This window comes from Gigantopelta aegis, chromosome 10, assembly GCF_016097555.1.
Source record: "Gigantopelta aegis isolate Gae_Host chromosome 10, Gae_host_genome, whole genome shotgun sequence".
Classification (NCBI taxonomy): domain Eukaryota; kingdom Metazoa; phylum Mollusca; class Gastropoda; order Neomphalida; family Peltospiridae; genus Gigantopelta; species Gigantopelta aegis.
Genome location: NC_054708.1, coordinates 62118093 through 62140182, shown reverse-complemented (window position 1 = coordinate 62140182; position 22090 = coordinate 62118093). Strand labels below are relative to the sequence as shown.

The 22090-nt window shown below is 38.4% G+C and overlaps 1 protein-coding gene across 2 annotated transcripts; it reads left to right on the top strand.

Moving 5' to 3' along the window:
* The first annotated feature begins 379 nt into the window (after window positions 1–379).
* LOC121382812 (polycomb group RING finger protein 6-like) lies at window positions 380–22090 on the top strand. Of its 2 annotated transcripts, none has more exons than XM_041512436.1 (10): window positions 380–512; window positions 1974–2191; window positions 3013–3109; window positions 3750–3805; window positions 5487–5540; window positions 6294–6390; window positions 6631–6655; window positions 13901–14002; window positions 15027–15128; window positions 17509–22090. In XM_041512436.1, exons 1-10 carry the CDS (start codon window positions 493–495, stop codon window positions 17545–17547), a joined length of 810 nt encoding a protein of 269 aa, XP_041368370.1. In that variant the 5' UTR covers window positions 380–492; the 3' UTR covers window positions 17548–22090. The 2 variants fall into 2 exon arrangements, with proteins under 2 accessions (XP_041368370.1, XP_041368369.1); XM_041512435.1 differs by having other exon boundaries at window positions 13901–14008.

The window sequence follows — 22090 nt, the reverse complement described above, 5'->3', positions numbered from 1 at the left end:
CGAATGGAGATAATATCGTTGTTTATTGCTTGGTTACATCGAACGACGTCACGTTATGGTAATTTTAATCAAATTGATCAATAAAGTACTATAACGGACACAGACAGACAATAACAAGTTGATAGTGCCACTAAATTTTAGTTTGTTTTATATGCTAGTAGTTTACCACAAAACGAAAATAATTAACCATTTCAATAGCTAAGAAATATCATTTTAGATTTATTGGTCTAAATGTAATCGAGTGGACGAATTGTCCGAGGTGGGTGGACGAATTGTACGTGGACGAATTGTACGGTGGACGAAAGTCCAGAGGACGAACCGTCTGGAAAGCGTGATGCGCTTCACGGAAAGGTCTAATGAAACCAGTCTAGCCTGTAGTTGGCCATTGCATATAAATGGGTCACAGAGTGCGAGCAGACGATGTTTATTTTCACTTAACTGTTACTGCGGCCATGTTTCACGTTTGGACACCTGAGCAAAATATTTTCCATAATGAAACCTACATCAAGCAGGTACAAGCACACTCCTCTGTTAAGAATGTTTTATGTGTGTGCAGTCAGTGGTTTTGTTCATAGTTGACATGGTAAATTGATCATGGTAATGATGGTTGACATCCGTCGGTACCTGTTTGACTATAACCGTAAACAAAACACGTCATATCTCACGGGGTGAGGGGCGGGGTGCAGGTGGCTCTGTTTTGGGGATTTTGTTTGCTAACCAACGAGGTGGCTTAATTACACAATTCTCTGGCGTGGGTGGATGGGGCGCGTTAGAAAACTTATTGGAGAAGGATGACAAAATTATTAGCATTACAAAACGTTAGAGAGTGGGTAAAAAAAAAAAACCCACCTGTAAGTTGTGTAATTGTTGAACGGCCCCAAATAGATGTTCAGCATAAAATGTTTCCCATTCAGAACCAATGTTCCACAGCAAGCCTGCGTATGCATGGGAGGGTATGATCTACGGTGGTCTGACACCCGCTCTCAAAGCAAATTTTAAAATTCATTTTTATGTATGGTGTAAAATTCCCTTTGACAGCATATATTTTGTTATTCATTATTGATGCTCAGTGCCGTTCAGACACAAATGCCCATGCAATATTTCTGCTCATGCACCTTCAGCATATATAAACAGTGCTTCTAGATTATGGTAGCCCCACTCCCATGGCTAGTGATATTTAATGTTGGGCTAGTAAATAACTACTATTGCCATGCCCGACGGCTAGTGAAAAAAAGAAAAGAAAAAGGAGTCAAATTCTACAGTTAGTGTTTTTAAGCTCTATCTCCCTGTTTAGGTGTCATATCTGATTATTACTATTAATTAGTAAAATTATATTAACTTAAAGTAATGTAGGGCTAGTGAATTTTTTAAAATCACTGATCCCATGGCTAGTGGATTTTATAAAAATTCTAGAAGCCCTAATAAACAAGTTATTTGTGGAAATAAGAAATATAGGCCTATAGATTTTTTTCAATACTATATCAAGTTGTTTGGCAATAAAAATTGCCTGCATATTTGTAACAACCATTCCTGTGTTAAACAAGACAATGTTCTGTCATTGTAATTTGGACAGTAAAACTAAAATAATGAATATGAAAATTGATTACGGTACATAACTATTTGGTCTAACCATCTACTTGATGACACTAATGTGTTTGAGTATTGTTCAATGAACTTTGTTTGCATCTATATATATATAAATTAAATTAATATAGAGTGAAAGAAAACAATAACATCAGGGCTAGCTCTGGCACTCGCCAAATTCACCACTTGCAAATTCTAAAAATTGTTGAATTTTATTTTCATTTGGCAAATAAATTTTATTTAAATAATTGTTGTTTTATTGGAAAATAACTGGGGTTTTGCAATATTTGAAGTTTAAATAGATGATTTGGCAAATTTTTCTGCTCACCCAGAGCTTGCCCTGAACATGTTTATGTGTCTAATGAATTTAAAACTTTTTTTTTTTGTAGAGCATGTGAGAAAAGACGGCAAAGAAAAGAATCCACCTCCACTGTGGAGAAAGATGAGTTTACTCAAGTCTCAGCATTTGTTTCATCTGGTCTTCCCCAATCGCATCCAGTTGGTGCATTGTGGGTTCCTCTCAGTAACCTCAACCCATACATCACTTGTGGCATTTGCAAGGGATATCTCTATGAGGCTTCTACGATAACTGAATGCATGCACACTTGTAAGAAATATGTTGAAGTACTATCATATATTATATTAGTTTTTTAATATGTTGGTCCAAAATATTCCATATTCTCCATCAAAAATTTATGGTGTGGTTTAGGTTGATGCGTTGCCCAATTTCTGAATGAGAGCTACCATTTTAGACCACTGTACAACTCTATAACCCTAGCGAAGGGGGTGAGACGTAGCCCAGTGGTAAAGCGCTCGCTCTATGCACGGTCGGTCTGAGATCGATCCCCGTCGGTGGGCCCATTAGGCTATTTCTCATTCCAGCCAGTGCACCACGACTGGTATATCAAAGGCCATGGTATGTACTACCCTGTCTGTGGGATGGTGCATATAAAAGATCCCTTGCTGCTAATCAAAAAGAGTAGCCCATGAAGTGGCGACAGTGGGTTTCCTCTCTCAATATCTGTGTGGTCCTTAACCATATGTCTGACGCCATATAACCATATATAAAATGTGTTTAGTGCATTGTTAAATAAAACATTTCCTAACCCTAGCGCCAATTTCAGTACTCGACTGCCAATATTACAATTTATGGATTTTTTTTCGTGACCCAATTCATATCTATTAGTAAGGATATTTAAGAATCTTTTTTACATATATGTACACACGCATACACACTTTTCTTTGGGACATGTAATTATTTCAGACTTTGATTTCTCTGTACTGGAAGATGTCAAAGGATTGATCCAAAAACCTCTAAAAGAATATTTTTAATGTTAGCCCGATGTTTTAGATTCGTACTGTTTAATATGGAAACAACAGAATAACACCATGTCTTGTTCTCAAATATATCATATTTATGCATTTCAGATTGCAAAAGCTGTATTGTGAAGCATTGTGAAAGAAGTGTAAACTGTCCATTGTGCAAAATTATTATTCATCCTACTGACCCATTTGTTAATATCAAGTACGTATGACAATGTTTGATAACTTAATAAATTATAGAAATAATAATTGTTTCACTGCTAAAGACCAGGGCGGGACATAGCCCAGTGGTAAAGTGTTCGCTTGATGCGCGGTCGGTCCAGGATTGATCCCCGTCGGTGTACCCATTGGGCTATTTCTCATTCCAGCCAGTGGTCCACAACTGGTATAACAAAGGCCGTGGTATGTACTATCTTGTCTGGGATAGTGCATATAAAAGATCCCTTTCTGCTAATCGAAAAGAGTAGCCCATGAAATGGCGACAGCAGGTTTCCTCTCTCAATATCTTTGTGGTCCTTAACCATATGTCTGACGCCATATAACTGTAAATAAAATGTGTTGAGTGCGTCATTAAATAAAACATTTCTTTTACGTTTTTTTGGCTAAAGACCGTCTTGTATATCACATCTAATAATTGTGTGTCTCACCCCAAAGCAAATTGTCATAACAGACTGGTTCTAAGACTTAATGTTTTGGATCCTGTTAGATTACGAAGTGAGCAAGTTAGATATTAAATAACCTTAGGTTGGATTGCTCAGAATATATGTTTTTTATGTTCATGGTTTAAACAAATATCAGATGTTACGTTAAATTTAATTTTGACATGTTTTGTTTACCTGTAGGTTAGACAGAACATTACAGGACATTGTCTACAAACTTCTTCCACATGTCGCAGAAGGTGAGAGTTTGTTTTAGTAAAACTTATTTATTGAAACTTCACTTAATCAAGTAATGTACAGTGGAACCTCATTAATCAAGACCGTATGGGTTTTAGGAAACATTTACTGGATATTTAGATTTCTGGACTACTAGTTTTTATTTTTTTTAAGAGTAATCTCCCTTGAAACAACCAAGGACATTTTATTATTCTCTTTTATAACTTCACACAAAATTGTGGGTGCAAATGATACACCTAATATCAGTTAGTTTTCTGATTGTACAGCTTGAAGTAAAATCAATCTGCATCTGGCAAGTGTGAAATCCATTAGGTGTATCCATTTTGGCTTGTGTCAGTTGTATTATTGGTTTCACTGGTCACTAATATATTCAAATATTAACCCAATATACATGTAAATAAAATACAATTAATAACTATTTAAAATAAATTCATAATGAACTTTGACAAGCTGTCGCTGGTTATTATTAATTCTGTTGTATTGTTACTTTGGTGAATTTGATAGATGTACGGTAAATCATTGACGCAATATTAACATGACGCATTTTGTTTAGTCTCATTCCCAATACAAAAAATGTGCAGGATTTTACTATAATACTTCTAAATAAAATAAAACTTTTATAATATAAAGATGAAACAAAATACAAAAACTATTTTTGTTAAACGTCTTTTTGTGAATACTTCAAGAATCTTTCTTTCGCTTCGATGTTGCCATTCTATTTTCACTTTCCTGGAATATCATAGCAGTTATCAATCAATCAAATCATTTATTTCCATATATGCATCATACAGAAATGTATATAAACATAAACTAGTAGTGCTAATAATGATGCTACCATCATGAACATGTTATAATGTTACATAAAACTCTAAAATGAATTGCCTTATATAATACAGTGATGTTCCAAATGTTTTGTTTTTAAAAAGCTCATTTTGCGATGTGAGTATTTTTCAAATTTTCGTACACTTCTGGATTACTGTATACATTTAAACTGTTTTGAATATTTTTCAAATTATAATCAACAAATTTTATTACTAAATATATTCCTTTAAAAATGAAACAGTAGAAAATTATTTAACCGTAACCAACAATCCATGCATATTTCTTCAAACCATTTGGCTCGACTCTATACATGGCATTTAATTTAGACTGGTCGCAAGTTGTCACTGTTGCAATATATCGCATTTGTTAACGTCTATTCCTGTGCTGCGCATCAAGAGTATAAAATCAGTCTAAAACATTTGTTAGAATAATACGTCTGTGTTCGCGTGAAATATTGTGCTCTGTAATAGCGATCTGTTTACCTTTTATTCCTACTGGTGGATTAATTAGAAGCAATCACCACACAAAAGTGTGAGGCATACCCTTAACAATAAGGTGTAGTTATACTAATTACACTACTTTAAGTAATTAGGGCTTCCTGGTTGACCCACCATGCGTTTAGCTTCAGGTTATGTAGTAGCTGTGAAAACAACTACTGACTTCTTTTAACATGAAAGATGAAGCCTGTGGTTTTTATGTCATGTGGACTTTTGCCCGATGCATTAATAAAAATACGCATTTTTGTTCACTCATGTACGGACGCAATAATATGATGTATTAATCACATGATTTACAGTATTCTGTTCATTTGTTTAAAAAATCAGTAACTGATTGTCATAAATGTATGATGCTGTTTTCCAGAAGAACAGAGCAGAGAAGACAAATTCTATGAAGAACATCCTCGTGATGTAAGAGGTACACGCAGCAGTGTTTTTCAGATATTAAATGAACAACTTTTTTTCTTCTGAAATCTGGATTTGAGCACCACCCAATAACTCTTTCATGTCTTCTTTTTTTCTTTTCTTTTTTATAAAAAGGTCTTAGTAACCCCAATGTTGTACAAGAACATTTTACATATTGTTTTATCAGTCGGTTTAATTTCTGGCTTCTATCCTTTCATGAGAGGTGGGATGTAGCTCAGTGGATCCAATCTCCGACTGGGTTTTTCCCATTCTATCCAGGGTGAATACAACAACGTAATTCAAATGCCATTGCTTGTACTGTCTATTGCTGCTAATGAAAAACTGTAGCAGGTATTCTCTGACTACCGGTCTTAATAAAATAATGTTTGACATCTAAATAGCCATTGATTAATAAATCAGTGTGCTCTAGTAGTGTCATTAACCAAAACAAACTTTAACTACTATTTCATAATTTATATTGAAAATTTCATAACAACTATAAAGCCTGTTTTCCATTAACGCGATTTCATGTGCATCTCCGCATGTCAGTTTATGGATAAAGTGCATATACACAGTAACTTTAACATGTATGCAATTTTGCGTGTGGGCATTCAATGTACTAAAATAAACATTTGGCTGTACAAGAGCAAGACTATTAATACTGAGACACATGAGATCTTATTTATTTCAAGTAAATTTTTTTTATTGTATAAAAATGTGTATGTCGTTGTTTGTATATATAACTGATGCAACTGTTTTATTTCAGAAACATTACAAGTGGCAGTTCGAAAAACTCCTAACAAGTCCAAGGTGTTGGATGATGACTTTATTGTGCCCGTGTCTTTGATCCTAGAAAACAAAGGGTAAGCATAAAGTTTAGTTTTAAAATATTGTTTGAATCAAACAATTAGGTCCATTTAGGTAATTTGCTTGCTAATAGAAAACAGTATATTTTAATCACAGTTAACACTTCTCAGTATGTTTTAGCTGATAGCAACAATAAAAGTCATTTTATTTATTAAACCGGTATGACACATTGTGGTGCTATTGTTTGATTTGTGGTTATTTGTTAGTGGTAATTATTATTTATTTTTTATTTTCAGATGGGCACCTGAAATCCCAATGAAGGTAAATGTTGTTTAGGTCATATTTGTTTCTATTTCTCCGGGATTAAGAAGGACCCCAAAATTATTATCAGTTTGGCAAATTAGGTCAGAAAGCCAAATTAATGTTTTAATTATCCAAACACAGAGAAAAAAGACAATATATCTACAAACGGCAGACAATTTGCTGTTTAATAATGAAATATGTTCAATAAATTTAGCTTTAATTCACATTTGGTGAATGCTAGCTTGTACCTATTTCAAACTACACATAGACAATGGCTACTAGTTAAATCATTGTTTTGGTTTAAAGTTTATTTTATAGATGTTGTTAGGCCATTGGTCTACAGGCTGGTAGGTACTGGGTTTGGATCCCAGTCGAGGCATGGGATTTTTAATCCATATACCAACTCCAAACCCTGAGTGAGTGCTCCACAAGGCTCAATGGGTAGGTGTAAACCACTTGAACCGACCATTTCTATAGACATTACCTGTTCTCAAACAAGTGCACCTCCCCCCCACGCAAGTGGTCTGGTCTGAACATCCCAACAGCCAATGGGATGGCCTAAATTCTTCTACTGCATACTGCTCTCTAGTTCCGGTCACATGACTGTAACTTCCTTCTTTTTCTTTTCGCTAAAGGGTCTGGACGTCCTTTTGTTTGGCTCTGTTTGGAGTCAACTTTTTTTATAAGACCTTTGGTTTTGTATTCGTGTTTGGGTGAAATGTTTTTCACCTTCGTTTTCGTTAGCTTTCGTATGTTCTTTTCGCGTATTTCGCTTGACTTTCCAAGGGTTTAATTACATGAAATGTTGTTTATATTGCCGGTTGTCGTGTCGGACGCCATTTGCAAAATGGTGTCTGTGTTGACTGGCTTTGTGTTTGGGTGAAATGTTTTTCACCTTAATTTTCGTTAGCTTTCGTATGTTTTTCGCGTATTTCGCTTGACTTGCCAAGTGTTAATTACATGAAATGTTGTTATATTGCCGGTTGTCGTGTCGGACGCCATTTGCAAAATGGCGTCTTTGTTGACCGGCTTTGTGTTTGTGTCATGGATTCTTTTTCTTTCTCTTTCACAGATTGAAAACTTACTATCATGTCGGATGTTAATGTTCAGCGACAGGTACGAGCGTGTTTACGCTGTAAGAAGTTCACTGCAGGCGGCGACCCTCATGATTTATGTCCGGGTTGCCGTGTTCCGTGTAGCCTCTCTTCGAGATGCGACCTGTGTTCGGGCCTGTCTACTGTCGAGTTCGCGGCTTACCTGAAGGTGGTGTCGGCGAGAGCCAAGAAAGTGGAATCTTCGCCGTCAATTGCGGACTCCGTAGCAGAAGTATTACGTTTGATGCTACCCACTATGCTGAAAGAGACCATGATGTCGATGGCGGCCTTACCAGAACCGGCGGGTTTGGGGTCAGGTCCGGTTCCAGTCCCCTCTTCGGGGGGTGCGGCTCCAGGATGCAAGACTTCAGATGACAAGCCGACTCAATCAGTTAGACGTTCCACGGCCTCCAAGGATCACCAATCTTCAGCGGGGAAGTCATCTTCGACACAGCGGAGCCGGGACCATAGCCGTTCCCCACGACCTGCACGGCTCCCTACGGGTTCCGTGGATCGGCAGCGCAGACCTATTGAGGCTTCCGAGGGTTCTCGACGGGACTGTCCACGGTCCGGTTCACCAGTGGCTTCTGTTTCGGCGGATCGATTAGCCTGTGCTCGAGTGCTTCGAGACTTTGGAGGTGCAGCGCCTACAGCGGTTTCCATCACTGATGAGCCTGACCATATGACTATGAGGGATTGCTTGGCGGCCGTCTATGACATGTTGCCGTCCATGCCACATCCACCAACGCCGTCCAAGAAGGGACCGACACCGATGATAGCGACTGATGTCCCTCCGGAAGATGTGGTGATCGGTTCCTTGGCAGCCGGTACACTCGTATCCGAGGTGGCGACAGATTTAGACCGCACCTTTAAAGAGACAGCGTCCTTCGTCGCCTTCCCGTCCCGTATGTATTCAGTGTTTGACATGCCCTTTACAGATGGAGCTCCGTCTTTGGATGAAGATGTTCCCCGTCTTGGGAAGTCGTCAACCGTGGATTTGACGGACAAACAAGTACACACCATGGATACTGCCCAGAGACGTTGCTTGTTTGTGTTATCTTACTTGGACGTTTTCCTTGCTGCTATGGCCACCCAGGCAAAAGATGCACGGTGCTACGCGCTGTTTCAGCAATCGGCGCAGATGCTAGCTTTCCTGACGACTTCGATGTCCTCGATGTTGATGCAATACCGTCGCCAGGCTTATCTGAAAAAGTCCACTTTGGATTTCCAGCATAAGAAGGAGCTGTTAGCTCAACCGTGGTCCGCAACGAACCTGTTTGCAGGCAAGGTTTCTGATGTGGTGAAGGCCAATGATAAGGACCAACAGTTGACAGCAACTGTCAAAGCGTTGCAACTTATTTCGACGTTGGAATCCACAAAGCGAAAGTCTACATTCACTCCACAACCACCATCTAAGCGCTGGAAAGGTTCCTTTCGAGGTCAACCTTCTCGACGGTTTCCGGTCAGACGACCATCCGGTCCTCCAGCTTGGACCCAGGGGAAGCCTGGTCGACGTTGACGCCAGCCAACAGATTGTAGACTGCTCAGATTGCTTCAACCTACGCCCGCCCCTGATTTTGAACCAGAACAACGATTCGGTTTTGACGCTTACGGTGTGTACCACACCGGTCAGAAGATCCATGGTCGGAAGTCGACTTCGCCGTTATTGGCGAAACTGGCAGACACTTTGCCAAGATCCGTTTGTCACGTCGATCTTGAAGACAGGGTATCGTCTGCAATTGTCTGCCATCCCTCCATTGACCACTTCACCTCGAGAACCGCGGCATTCCGTCGCGCAAATCAAGGTTCTTCAGGAGTCCGTCAACAAGCTGGTGGAGAAGGGAGCCGTTCGCAGCATTTCGGAAGCACACTTAACACCCGGCTTTTACTCGGACATCTTTCTCGTACCGAAGAAAGATTCTCCGGAGCTGCGAATGATCCACAACTTGGCGGTTTTCAACGACCACTACCTGTCTCCTCCTCCGACCTTCAAGATGTTAACGTTGCGAGATGTCATAGCCGTGATCAGACCGGGGGATTGGCTTGCCTCGCTAGATCTCAAGGATGCATGCCGATTTTCATCACTACCTGCGGTTCGTGCTACAGGGTCGGCATTACGAATGGACAGTCCTGCCCTTTGGGATATCCATAGCGTCATGGCTGTTCACCAGAATCACGACTCCGATGTCACGCTTCCTGCATCGCAGAGGTATATCCTTTTACCCGTACCTCGATGATTGCCTGATGAGGTGTCACAGGAAGACAGGCCTGACTGCACATGTTGCCTTCATCATGGACTTTCTCAAGCAGCTGGGTTGGATTATCAACATCGAGAAATCTCGACTGGCTCCCACGCAGTCTCTACAGTTCATAGGCGCTTGGCTTCGACCCGACCTGGGCCTCGTTCAAGTTCCTTTAGACCGTTGGGAGAAGATCCAGACCATGATTGCCATAGCCCTCACCGCTCCAATGACCTTCCGCAGTTGGCAGAGTCTCCTGGGTCTCCTCACTTCCGCCCAGGATTTGACACTCAGAGGTCGTCTCCAGTTGCGGCGCTTGCAGATGTTTCTCAACCCGTTTGTTCGTTTCAACAATCCGGACTTGATCATCTCACTCCCGGACGATCTACGCTCCAGCCTGCAGTGGTGGCAGCTCCGATCGAACGTCTTAGAAGGTGTCTCTATGCGGGCCTTCATAGCCACTCATCACCGCGTCACTGGAAGGTTGGGGAGCCCATCTAAGCAACCAGACTACTTCAGGGCTGTGGTCTCCCGGCGAACTCGGACTCCACATCAACCTGCTAGAGTTGTTGGCAGTCTACTACGCTATCCTTCATTGGCGACAGATGTTGACGGAAGCCTCTCTCATGGTGGCCACAGACAGTACTACCGCGGCGGCTTACATCAATCGTCAGGGCGGAACTCACTCCAGCAGTCTGCTGCAGTTGACTTATCGTCTCTACAAGCTGGTCGACGAAATTCCATTGCAACTTCAGGCTTGTCATATTCCAGGGGTTTCCAATGTACTAGCCGACACATTGTCCCGGCCGTCGTCTCCACAGCCGACGGAGTGGATGCTCCATCCGGAAGCATTTCGATGGGTGTGCGACAGACTTTGGACACCAAACATCGATCTTTTCGCCACACGATTCAACCATCAGCTGAGGGTTTATGTGTCTCCGGTGCCGGATCCCGAAGCTCTGGATCTCGACGCATTGGCCATCAGCTGGGAACAGATGGACGCGTACGCTTTTCCTCCACCAATCCTCCTTCCAAGGGTGCTGCAGAGGGTTCAGCTGTACCATTGTCGCTTGTTACTCATTGATGTGGCCATCCAGGATGTGGTATCCAGATCTAATACGTCTTGCCGATCCACATCCTTTACCGCTGCCAGACTGGGATCATCTGTTGCTGCATCCCACGTCAAGACTATACCATCCACGTCCGCAGTTGTTCCAACTGCACGCGTGGACTTTATCTCCAAGAGTTTGAGGAAGAAAGGTTTTTCTTCACAGTCTACGGCGGCCATTTTGAAAGCGCACAGATCATCTACTACTGCGGCTTACAACGTCAGATGGCTTTGCTTTCACCGATGGTGTGTCCGGCAAAAACTCAAACCTCAGACGATCCAGATACCTCGTCTTGCTGATTTTTTGCTGTATCTGCGGACCACTTTACGATTGAAGGGGTCTACCATCGCTGGGTATGTTTCGGTCATCGCTACTGTTCCTGATGTCACTACTGGAACGAAGTTATCGGGTATTCCTGAGATCCATAAGATGATCAAAGGGTTTTGCCTTGAAGATCAAGTACACCGGTTTCGGCCACCAAGATGGGACCTGAATCTGGTGTTACGAGCGTTATCGACCGCACCTTATGAGCCGATCGAATCCTCTTCCCTGCAAGATTTGACGCGGAAGACGGTGTTTTTACTCGGTTTCGCCACGGCTGCCCGTGTCTCAGAACTTCATGCTCTTGATGTAGACTTGGTACGTTTTCACCGAGATCGGCGTGCAGTCAACTTGGGGTTACTCATGAACTTTGTTGCAAAGAATCAGTTACCAGACCAAGCGCCTCGCTCGTATGTTGTGCAGGCCCTCTCCTCTATCGTTGGTCCGGCGGACATTGAGGACTTGGCGTTGTGCCGTTAGAGCCCTGCACCAGTACATCGAGAGGACCAGATCTTTTCGACAACATCGCAAAAGACTTTTCCTCTCCTGTAACCAGAGTCGGTTGAGGGATATTACCAAGAACACGGTGGCCACCTGGATCCAGTCTTCTATCCTGACCGCCTATCAGAAGGAGGGTTTACCTGCTCCGTCTGCTTCCAATCCGCATGAACTCCGTGCCTTGGCTGCCACGATGTCCCTGCACTGCAACACATCCATTCAGCACATCATCACTGGCTGTTTCTGGGCTACGGACTCCATCTTCGCCAACTATTATCTGAGGGATGTCTCCACAGAAGACGTTGAGGGGTTCCATCATCTGGGTCCGGTTGTTGCTGCACAGACTCTGTTGAATACAAGCCGTCCTCGTCGCTGTTGATGTCTGTCTGATTCTGGGCTGCATACCGAGATGTCCATCGAATCGACAGGTGAGGATTGCTTAGACTTTTGTTCTTTTGCACAGTTCACGCACTGGTGCCAGAACTTTTGTCTCGATAACCTTTACCCTGCACTGCATGTGGTTATTTGTTGTCGTTATTGAACTAACAGTTCTTTGGTGTACTAGACAGAAAACACTCGGGGGGCTTGTTCTGTTCAATGTTCTGACGGATGCACCTCATTAGGTTGTCGCTTGTTATTGAAAAACTATAACACTTCAATACGTGAGGGTTACCTAACACCTGCATCCCTGGTGGCTACGACTTCCCACCCTGTCAGAACCAGCCTCCTGGTCCCTGTTCTGGGAGCCGTACCTGCCACTGCTGACGGATGCCACCATTCTGGTTGTTGTTACTAACATCACCTGCATTGGTCTGTGACGGGCATCCCTAGGAGGAGAGCTTACCAAGGTTGGCCTTATTCTTCCACTAGTCAGCCTCTTTCCGGTTGGGGAGTTATCACAAGCATCTACGGATCTCGGCACCCACCACCATCTGTTGAATGCTGCACTTGTTTGAGGACAGGTAATGTCTATAGAAATGGAGAAAACTTGGGGTGTTTTCTCTTTTATAGATACATTACCTGTCCTCAAGATTCATCCCGCCCGGGCCTCCCCACTTCCTGTTCTCCGTGCGATGCGCTCAGGGAAAAAAGAAGGAAGTTACAGTCATGTGACCGGAACTAGAGAGCAGTATGCAGTAGAAGAATTTAGGCCATCCCATTGGCTGTTGGGATGTTCGGACCAGACCACTTGCGTGGGGGGAGGTGCACTTGTTTGAGGACAGGTAATGTATCTATAAAAGAGAAAACACCCCAAGTTTTCTCCAGTGATCCATAACTGGTTCAACAAAGGCCATGGTTTGTGCTATCCTGCCTGTGGGAAGTGCAAATAAAAGATTCCTTGCTGCCTGTCGTAAAAGAGTAGTCTATGTGGCGACAGTGGGTTTCCTAAAAAAAAAACAGTGTCAGAATGACCATATATTTCACATCCAATAGCCGATGATAAGATAAAAAATCAATGTGCTCTAGTGGCGTCGTTAAATAAAACAAACTTTACTTTATTTGTGTATGCAATGATGCTCTTTCAGCCAGTCACCTAAAGAGTCATCATATAGACACACATACATGTACAGTGTAGATAGAGCTTTTAATTGTCTGTACTACATTAGTACATGACTTGCAGACAAAATGTTTGATGTTTCCTGTTGAGCATACATTTTCACATCAGTTTCAGGTAGTTTTTATTCAACATACCTTTTAACTTTCTGCAATATCTTCATGTATCAAATGATTGTGGTGTGAATATTGAATTGTTTCATGAATTTTGTAAATAACAACAGCTAGACAAATGTACATTGTACTTCCATCCATTTTGATATTTCTTAGTACTATAAATATTGTCACAAAAAGTACATTGATTTAATATTTTACACAACAAAGAAATGTCTCTATGTATCTATATACTACCATTTTGAGGTTTTTGTACACATTTATTGTATACATTGTACACATAAAGTATTGAATAACTATTATCAATAAACAGCATATTTGTATGTTTTGTAGAGTCTGGATAAGAATTATGTTCGGGTAATGGGTGGAGCTACAATTGATCACATAGCCATGTTTCTTATGAAGAAGCTTCACCTGAGAGATACTGTTGATCAGGTACAGGTCAGTTATTATATCACTGGGTAGGTGCTGGGTTCACATCCCGGTACTGGTACCGACCCAGAGCACAGTTCAGTAGATAGATGTAACATTGCTGTATCAACTTGACTCTCTGTAGTCACTAACCATTGACTTTTGTTCTGGATAGACAGCCACTAGAGCTGAGGATGGCATGCTGGAAATGAATGAACAAACCATAATTTTATTATATATTCTCTTTCCGCATTTTCTCCTTATTATCCAGGAGTGGAATGTTTCCACCCAGGCCTTGTTCATTGCCAAATTAGCCAGTAACTAATTTTTTTTTTTTACAGAGTGGTTACAACATTTAATCTTTAGCTAATGAAATATTCCTTAATTTAACCACATGTCTGAAAATTGGCTAAACCAAATCGTTCTAGTGTGATCCCTGTTGGCCATAGTGCAATAGGCTGCAAGGATCTTGTGCTATGAGATATTTGTTTTCATGACTGGTATTTTAAAGGCCATGCATGACGTGTCCTGTCCTATCTGGGGAGGGAATATTAAATACACCATTAATGAGAAGAAGCCTATGGTCATCGAACGTGTTACAGTTACCATGCATATCTGACACAATGGATAGCTGCATATTAAACAATGTTTTGAGGTATCATAAACCAAACATTTCTATCCTTCATAGGCCTATTTGAGGGGATGTAGCCCAGTAGTAAAGCGCACACGCGATCTAGGATTGATCCCCGTGGTTGGGCCCATTGGGCTATTTTTTGTTCCAGCCAGTGCACCACAACTGGCCTATCAAAGGCAGTGGTATGTGCTATCCTGTTTGTGGGATGGTGCATATAAAAAATCCCTTGCTACTAATGGAAAAATGTAGCAGGTTTCCTCTCTATGACTGTCAAAATGACCATATGTTTGACATCCAATAGCCGATGATTAATAAATCAATGTGCTCTAATGGTGTTGTTAAACAAAACAAACTTCATAGGCATATTTCTTCACATATATATTAATTATCATGTGGTATTAATTTTTGTTGTAGTCTGTCCAGGTTGATATCTATTGTTCCTGTGGGTCGGGATCAATCTGCCTGGATGGTACACGGACGCTGCAAGCAGTCAAGCAGCTGTATTGTCAAGAACAGGTAATTATACATCTCGTGACATTATTATACTTGACACACAGTTCACTGTTAAAGCAAGGTGATGACACACAACACTTGATTACTAAAGGCAGAGTCACATGGTTTGTGAGACTTGTAATATACATTGTGTGTACATTGTTCTTGTTCTAGCACTTGCTAGCTGCCATTAGCCATTCTTCAAATTAAAAAAACCAAAACAAGCATTTAGTTCAAACTGAACGAAGTTATGTTTCTGATGTATGGATAGGTTGTTAGTTATATACGAAACTTATCAATAACAAGTGCAGGGCTAGAACTTAAGAATTCTGTACCTACAACAATTTTTAAAGGTTCTTGCCATAAGCAAAATTTTGACCTATGTCAATTTTAAGCCTGCCTAAAACAATTTTTTAATCTTAACTTTTGCAACAAATAAAGACAGAATTAAAAACCTAAACTCTATCCCTTCAACCAGTGGCATTTCTTGTTATCTAGTGGTAAAAACAATTTGCCGCCAATAAGCTTCTGACCTACAGCATATCATATCATATTGTTACCACAAATACCATTGGTGCTGCTGGTAAGTTTGAGCCATGCAAGTGGGATATGACTATCAGTGTTCTCGCTGGGTAAAAATTAAAGGAGGGCGGCTGCTCGGCACCACACCCTTCAAAAAAACAATACCAAAAAAACAAAAACAAAACACCAATCAACGAAAAGCAAAAACAAACAAAAAGGGTGGTGGTGGGGGGGTGGGGGGGGTGGGTGGGGGGGGGAGTAGTTTGGTTACCATATTGTTGTGTGTTGGTAGACATACTCCTTGCAAAAAAGTGCAAAGGGGTTTATAAAAAGACTCGTCTTTTAGTTGAACTGAAGATGATATCGGTCTGACATTCACAGGCAGTTCTGGTTTTGCTGGACCAATCAAAGTTTTAATATTATTTTTAATAAAGATTTTAAGATATACAAAAAATAATAAAGATGTTTGTAAAGTGATCTCCTAATGTCAGATACATTTTTGTTATTTCCATCTTCATCGAATGAATCAATTGCTGTGATAAAATATCGCCATTTTTGTAAAGACGGTGTATATATTATTTGCTACTTAAGATAAATGATTTTAATGATAAACACTACCACTTCCGTTGTTTTTATAAGCGTTCATATCCCCTCAAAATGAAAAGTTTACAATATTTTATAAAGAACTGCTGAATAAACAGAATAACAGAAAGTAAAAATCATCAGTTTCAACCAATTATATCTGCAACTGAGGACAAAATATCAAACAATAGTTAGTGGAAACAAAAGACAGAATGACCGTTCTGATCACGTGACAAATTTGGCGCCAAATAAGAGAGGTTTTTTTAAATCAGAGATTGCCGAATCCGTAAAAAAATAAATGTTTTCATTGCTTACATAAAATATAACTTTTATTGTGTCTATCAAACATACAAATGGATACAGATATTGGACAAAATAGAGGCTGTTAAAAATACTGTTAAATTACGTTACGGTAACTGTCGTAATGTTTCGTCAATTGCTTTTTCGTACACAACGCGGCTTGTTTCCTTTGATGTCCAGTGTGCAGACTGATCGTTGTTTTTTGTGTGGAAAAAAGTACATTTGGAAATAGTAGAGATAGGTACTGGAAAATAAAGAGGGGCGCACAAAAATAAAGGAGGGCGGGGAACGTGAAAGAAGGGCGGAAAAATGGAATAGCGGGGCGGGGCACCTCGCTTAAATGGAGCAGCAAGAACACTGACTATTATGTAGAGATGGTGAAAACCCTCTACACCGAACACCCACAGGACCAAGTAAAAAGTATCATTTTTAGGGGTGTCCAGTTCAGAGGGGTTTTGTTATGTACTGATACTGAAAAAGGGACTGAAAAAGTCTTGTTTTGAGAGAATTCTCATTTACAGAGGTTCCTGTTTTGAGGGGTTTCACTGTAGTTGAAAATACTACTTAGGGGAAAATTAAATGTGTATTGAGAGAGGGTCAGAGGAGCCATAAAGTCACTGAAATGTTAAAGCATTAATTAGATTAAATTACTTCAGAATGCATTTCTGAATATTGTCAACTATCAGTGTTCAAGATTAAAATTTTGGGGCAGTATCCCAGTTGGATACTAACATTTAAAAATCTGTTATCCCATCTGAGAATTTAGTATTATATGGTATCCCGGTGGGATACTGGATTTTTGAAGTCTGGTATCCCTGGGATATCGGGATACCGTTAATCTCGAACACTAACTATTCATTCAAGTCTGTTAATAAATTTTGTGTTAATATTATTATTTTACAAAAATACTGAGGCGTTTTAAGATTTAAAAAAAATTCTTTCCCTTTTTGACATGGTAAAAACTTTTAACGCTGTTTTTCTCTACCTTTTTTTGTTTCAGGAATTTCTTCTGTTGCAGTATCTTGTAAGAGTGTCTTGAAAACCAGAAATAACGTGATTAACATCAATATATAATAGTATTATTTGTTCATGCTGTTTAGGGTATCAAGAACTCACTTGAAAAGGTGTCATAAGTTATTTTGACAGTCATTTTCTTTATTCATCTGTGTGATATATTTATTTTGTTATTGAGGGTTTGTCTGTTGATGGGTTGAGACTCATGTACTTGGTTTGGTAAAATGTACATCTATAACCAGGATGTACAAAATATAAAAGCTGCTGTTTAGTATGTTATTATATTTACATTATGATAATGTTAGTTTCAGAGCTCACAGTGTAAAAACTAAGCTGTTTTTATTAATATGTATTACTGACAAGGATTAGACCAATTTATATTATCTTATAAATCTTCAGTATGTTTTACTTTTATATTTACATACAGCAACATTCTTATCTGTTTACATTGTACTGATGTAATTGCTTGCTTCCATATGACATTTATATCCCAAAACCAGGGCTAGCTGTACCACTCGCTAAATTCAACAATTGTGAATTTTAAACACAAGTGGTAAATTTTAATTTAATTCGGCAAAATAATTTCATGTTATGATTGATATTTTGTTGAGTATAACGGTGGGTTTTTTGCAATTTTTGAAATTTAATAGATAACTTGATGAAAGTTTTTGCACACCTAGAGCTAGCCCTAAATAATATTACTGTAAACACCCGTAAGGTCCAAAACACTCTGAAGCTGGTCTGGTCATGTTTGATTTAGTGGGGTTTTTTTCAACTACAGGGCCGTACCATGATCAAAATCCTAGTGGGTGGAGGCACTACTTTTTATAAACAAATGAAACACTATACAAATTAAACCCTGAGATGTGTATGCTATTTTCTGGTGTTAAGAAAAAGTGAGATTCTCAGGGGGGCAACTGCCCCCCGGAGGGTACGGTCCTGAACTAGTGTTTGAGCCTAAATCAAGCATGGTAGTCAGTTAATGCCATAACAAAAATTTAGCAAAAAACCCCAAAAACATTATTAACATTATAAAGGTGTATTATAAAAAATAATACACATATTTTTACAGATACATGTAGTTGATAAAAATGGCTTTTGTGTTAGTTAGTCGTAAACCTGACGTTACAACATAGATTTCACTAATCATGTGAAAAGAATTGTCAGAATTGCATCTTTGAACTAATACTGTTTCAAAATGATAACCAAATTTTGCTAATAATATATTGATGAAAAGAAATAATGGAACATATAAATAGTAACAGCAAATATTAACTGCAACCAAGAACATCATCCACAGTGTCAATCTCAGAAATCATGTTTCCCATTATTTCTTTCAGTCAGAAAATTATTATTATAGAAGTCAAAATTTCAAAACAGTGCATGGAAGTATGCTAATTTTCATGTTTATAGATACAATATATAACATTTTAATGGTCTTCTTCCTGTGGAAACATTAATCCAGATAATTTGCTCACATTGTTTTGTATTTTGACCATGTGTATGGTGTAAGCGAATAAAGAATTTGAAACAGTGACAGTATTATTAGCCAGTGTGTCTCCCTCTGTTGTTAAAGGGACTGTCCTGAGTTTGTAGCCATTATGATTTGCAATATAGCCTTTTTGTTAAGTAAAATTACAGTGTCTGTGTATTCATTGTGTTTGTGGTTATGTATTAATGTTTGTAGCAGTCACATGCCATTTTACTTTGTGATATATATTTTTTCATACATACAAAATTATTTGAAGGTAAAGTCCATTTTGGACTACTACAAACATTAAGATGACAATAGACACCTTGTTTATACAGACACTGATATTCTAGACAATAGAGATTTTTTTTAGAGGTGTCATTTTATTTATTAAAATGCTCCGTTAGTCATAAACACTTTACAGTGACAGGAAACTCAGAACAGTCCCTGTAATAGCTGCAAGGTGCAGGTGATTAGCCATGAATGATGAGTTGTCGGTGATGATTTTGTTTATGACAATAATAATGACACAAAATTATCTTTGACATAAAATGGAAATTTGACTTCATTTCAGATAGAAATTGTAGACAAGACCTTAATTATGAATAATGACTAATTTAAATGTTTTAAGAGATTACGACATTGTGTATTATTGGTATTGTATTCCAGTTGTCTGTGATTTCATTTATAGTATATGAATGCTTTATTTGTTATATAATATTATATATTATATCATATTGTTTTTACATTTCTTGTTGTTATTATATATTTATTATTTAGGACATTATTGCTTATTGCTCAGAAAAAAATGGCACTTGTTAAATATAGTTGCTTGTAACATTGTTGTCCAGATGTCTTTCCACTTTTGTTTGTTAAATGTTGATGTTCAGTTTGTCTGAGTGCATGATACTTTTTGATAGGATATCCTTTTAAGTACTTGTATTTAAAGTTTAGAAGCAAGACAATTGACAATTGACAAGACAATTGACCTGTTTTATATACATATACATACATACATATAATAGGAATACATCTTAGCGAGTACCTATTATGCTTTATTTGCATTGCTTAACTTTCAAGTGTTTGAAGTGTGGTTATTAAATTAGTATGCTGTTTTCCAGCAGAATAACTTTTTTGAGACTTTGAATTGAATAAATAAAGTGTGTGTCAGTTCATTTTCTATAGGCAGACATATATCTTTAAACTGTTCAATTGTACATTGTATTTGTTCAGACTTCACAGTGACTGTTTTTTTTATCAGTAATTGCTCCACTGACTTTGATTATGGGGAACCATTTAAGATCTTACCATATCGCTATTGAGCAGTGATATTTAATGCTTTTGTAGTACTGTTTAAAAACAAAATAAGAGGATCTAAAAATTACTCTGCAGTCCCAGTGGAATAATGAGAAGCAAAAGTGATGGTGATACTTCACCTTACACACCGAAATCCCACAACTAATTCATTCTCATCTCACTCCTAGGTTTTTTTTTTTTTTATTTTTTTTTTATGACATGCTGATTTACTGTTATATACATGTATACCTCTGATTCATACAGGACTAGGAGTAAGTAAATGAGAAATCTGATACTATGATATTCATGGTTGTATGGTGATTTTTACATTCATTTTTGAAATCTGATAAACTTAACCCAAGCTAAGTCTTTAGACCACAACAAGCTATTTCATTAAAGTCGTGAGTTCAGACTTGTTGAAGTTTTATAAACATGGGGCGAAACATACTTACTTGTGGAAGAAAGCTCCTGTACACCAAATAGAATGGTTTTAAACCAGTTTTAAACTTTGTCAATTGTTGAAATTTGTGACACATGTGGACACACCATAATTTTGTAAATCATCTCCTAATGTTTATGAATGACCAATGATATTTTGACAGTGATTTGATTTTTCCATTATCATTAAACGTATACTTTGTACAATACTTGAACAGAAACCTTTTGCCAAGAGTATAATATTTCAAAATTTCACTTTAGCAGAGAGAAAGTATGACTGTTCAACACAAAGTTACAGTTTATCTTGAACTGTTCAACACAAAGTTACAGTTTATCTTGAAAATGTCTACATAGCTTTGTATTTCTAATTGTTGGTAAGCCTTGAAATTATGTTGACCTTTTATAATAACTGTTTAAAATGTTTTCCTTTTTTGTATTTTTTTCAAATAATAGATTGAAAAACTTAATATCAGGGCCCTGCCGTAAAATAAGAGGGAGGGATGGGTGAAAATGAAATCAAGGCGCAGTAATATATTGTATTTTTAAGCTAGACAAAAATGGCACCTTTTCATATTTTCTGCCCCAACTAGTTTTTGCTCTGATTAACATTTAATCCAGTCCAATTCTTTTTAGCAAAAATTCAAGCATGCATGATATGTACACAAGTTTCTAGTTGCCACAGGATCAGCTCCAGATATATCAACAATAGTTCAAATAATTGTGCAGTGTTATAGTAGTGTGTGTGATAAGGTGGTGTGTTACAAACACTAGTGTTAGTTTATATCACCACATCTTTTACAACAAACTTCCATTGTGATATATTACCGTAATAAAATTTTAAAGTTTGTTATAATTTATAACGATACAGATATTGAAACAATATTACACTGGTAACACTGAAAACATAATCATTATGGCAATGCCATAATTTATGGTAAAAGAAAGGTAAAGAAGATTATAATCTATTATGGAATTTATTTTGTGAAACTTATTTTTTAAAACAGTTTTAGAGATTTGTTATTTTGTTTGGTACATGTACCATAATCTGTATATTAAAAAAAATAATAGTTTAGGGTAAAATATTATTATGCTCCATTTTTTTTTTTTGTTCTTATTAATTATGGACTATTGCTTGTTTTTGTTATTGTGTATAAACTTTATTGTATTGACCTGGCATACTGGATATGAAGTTTGAGATGAATATGTTTAGTTGTATAAATGTGTTTATACTATGTTATTTTTTTTGTGTGCGTGCCGCTAAGACTGCTGTTGAGTATGGTACAGTTTCTAGTCAATTGGGTTGAACTGTATGCTGTTGGACTTCTTATTGTTTCAGCCTCACATATATAAACAGTATCTGTGA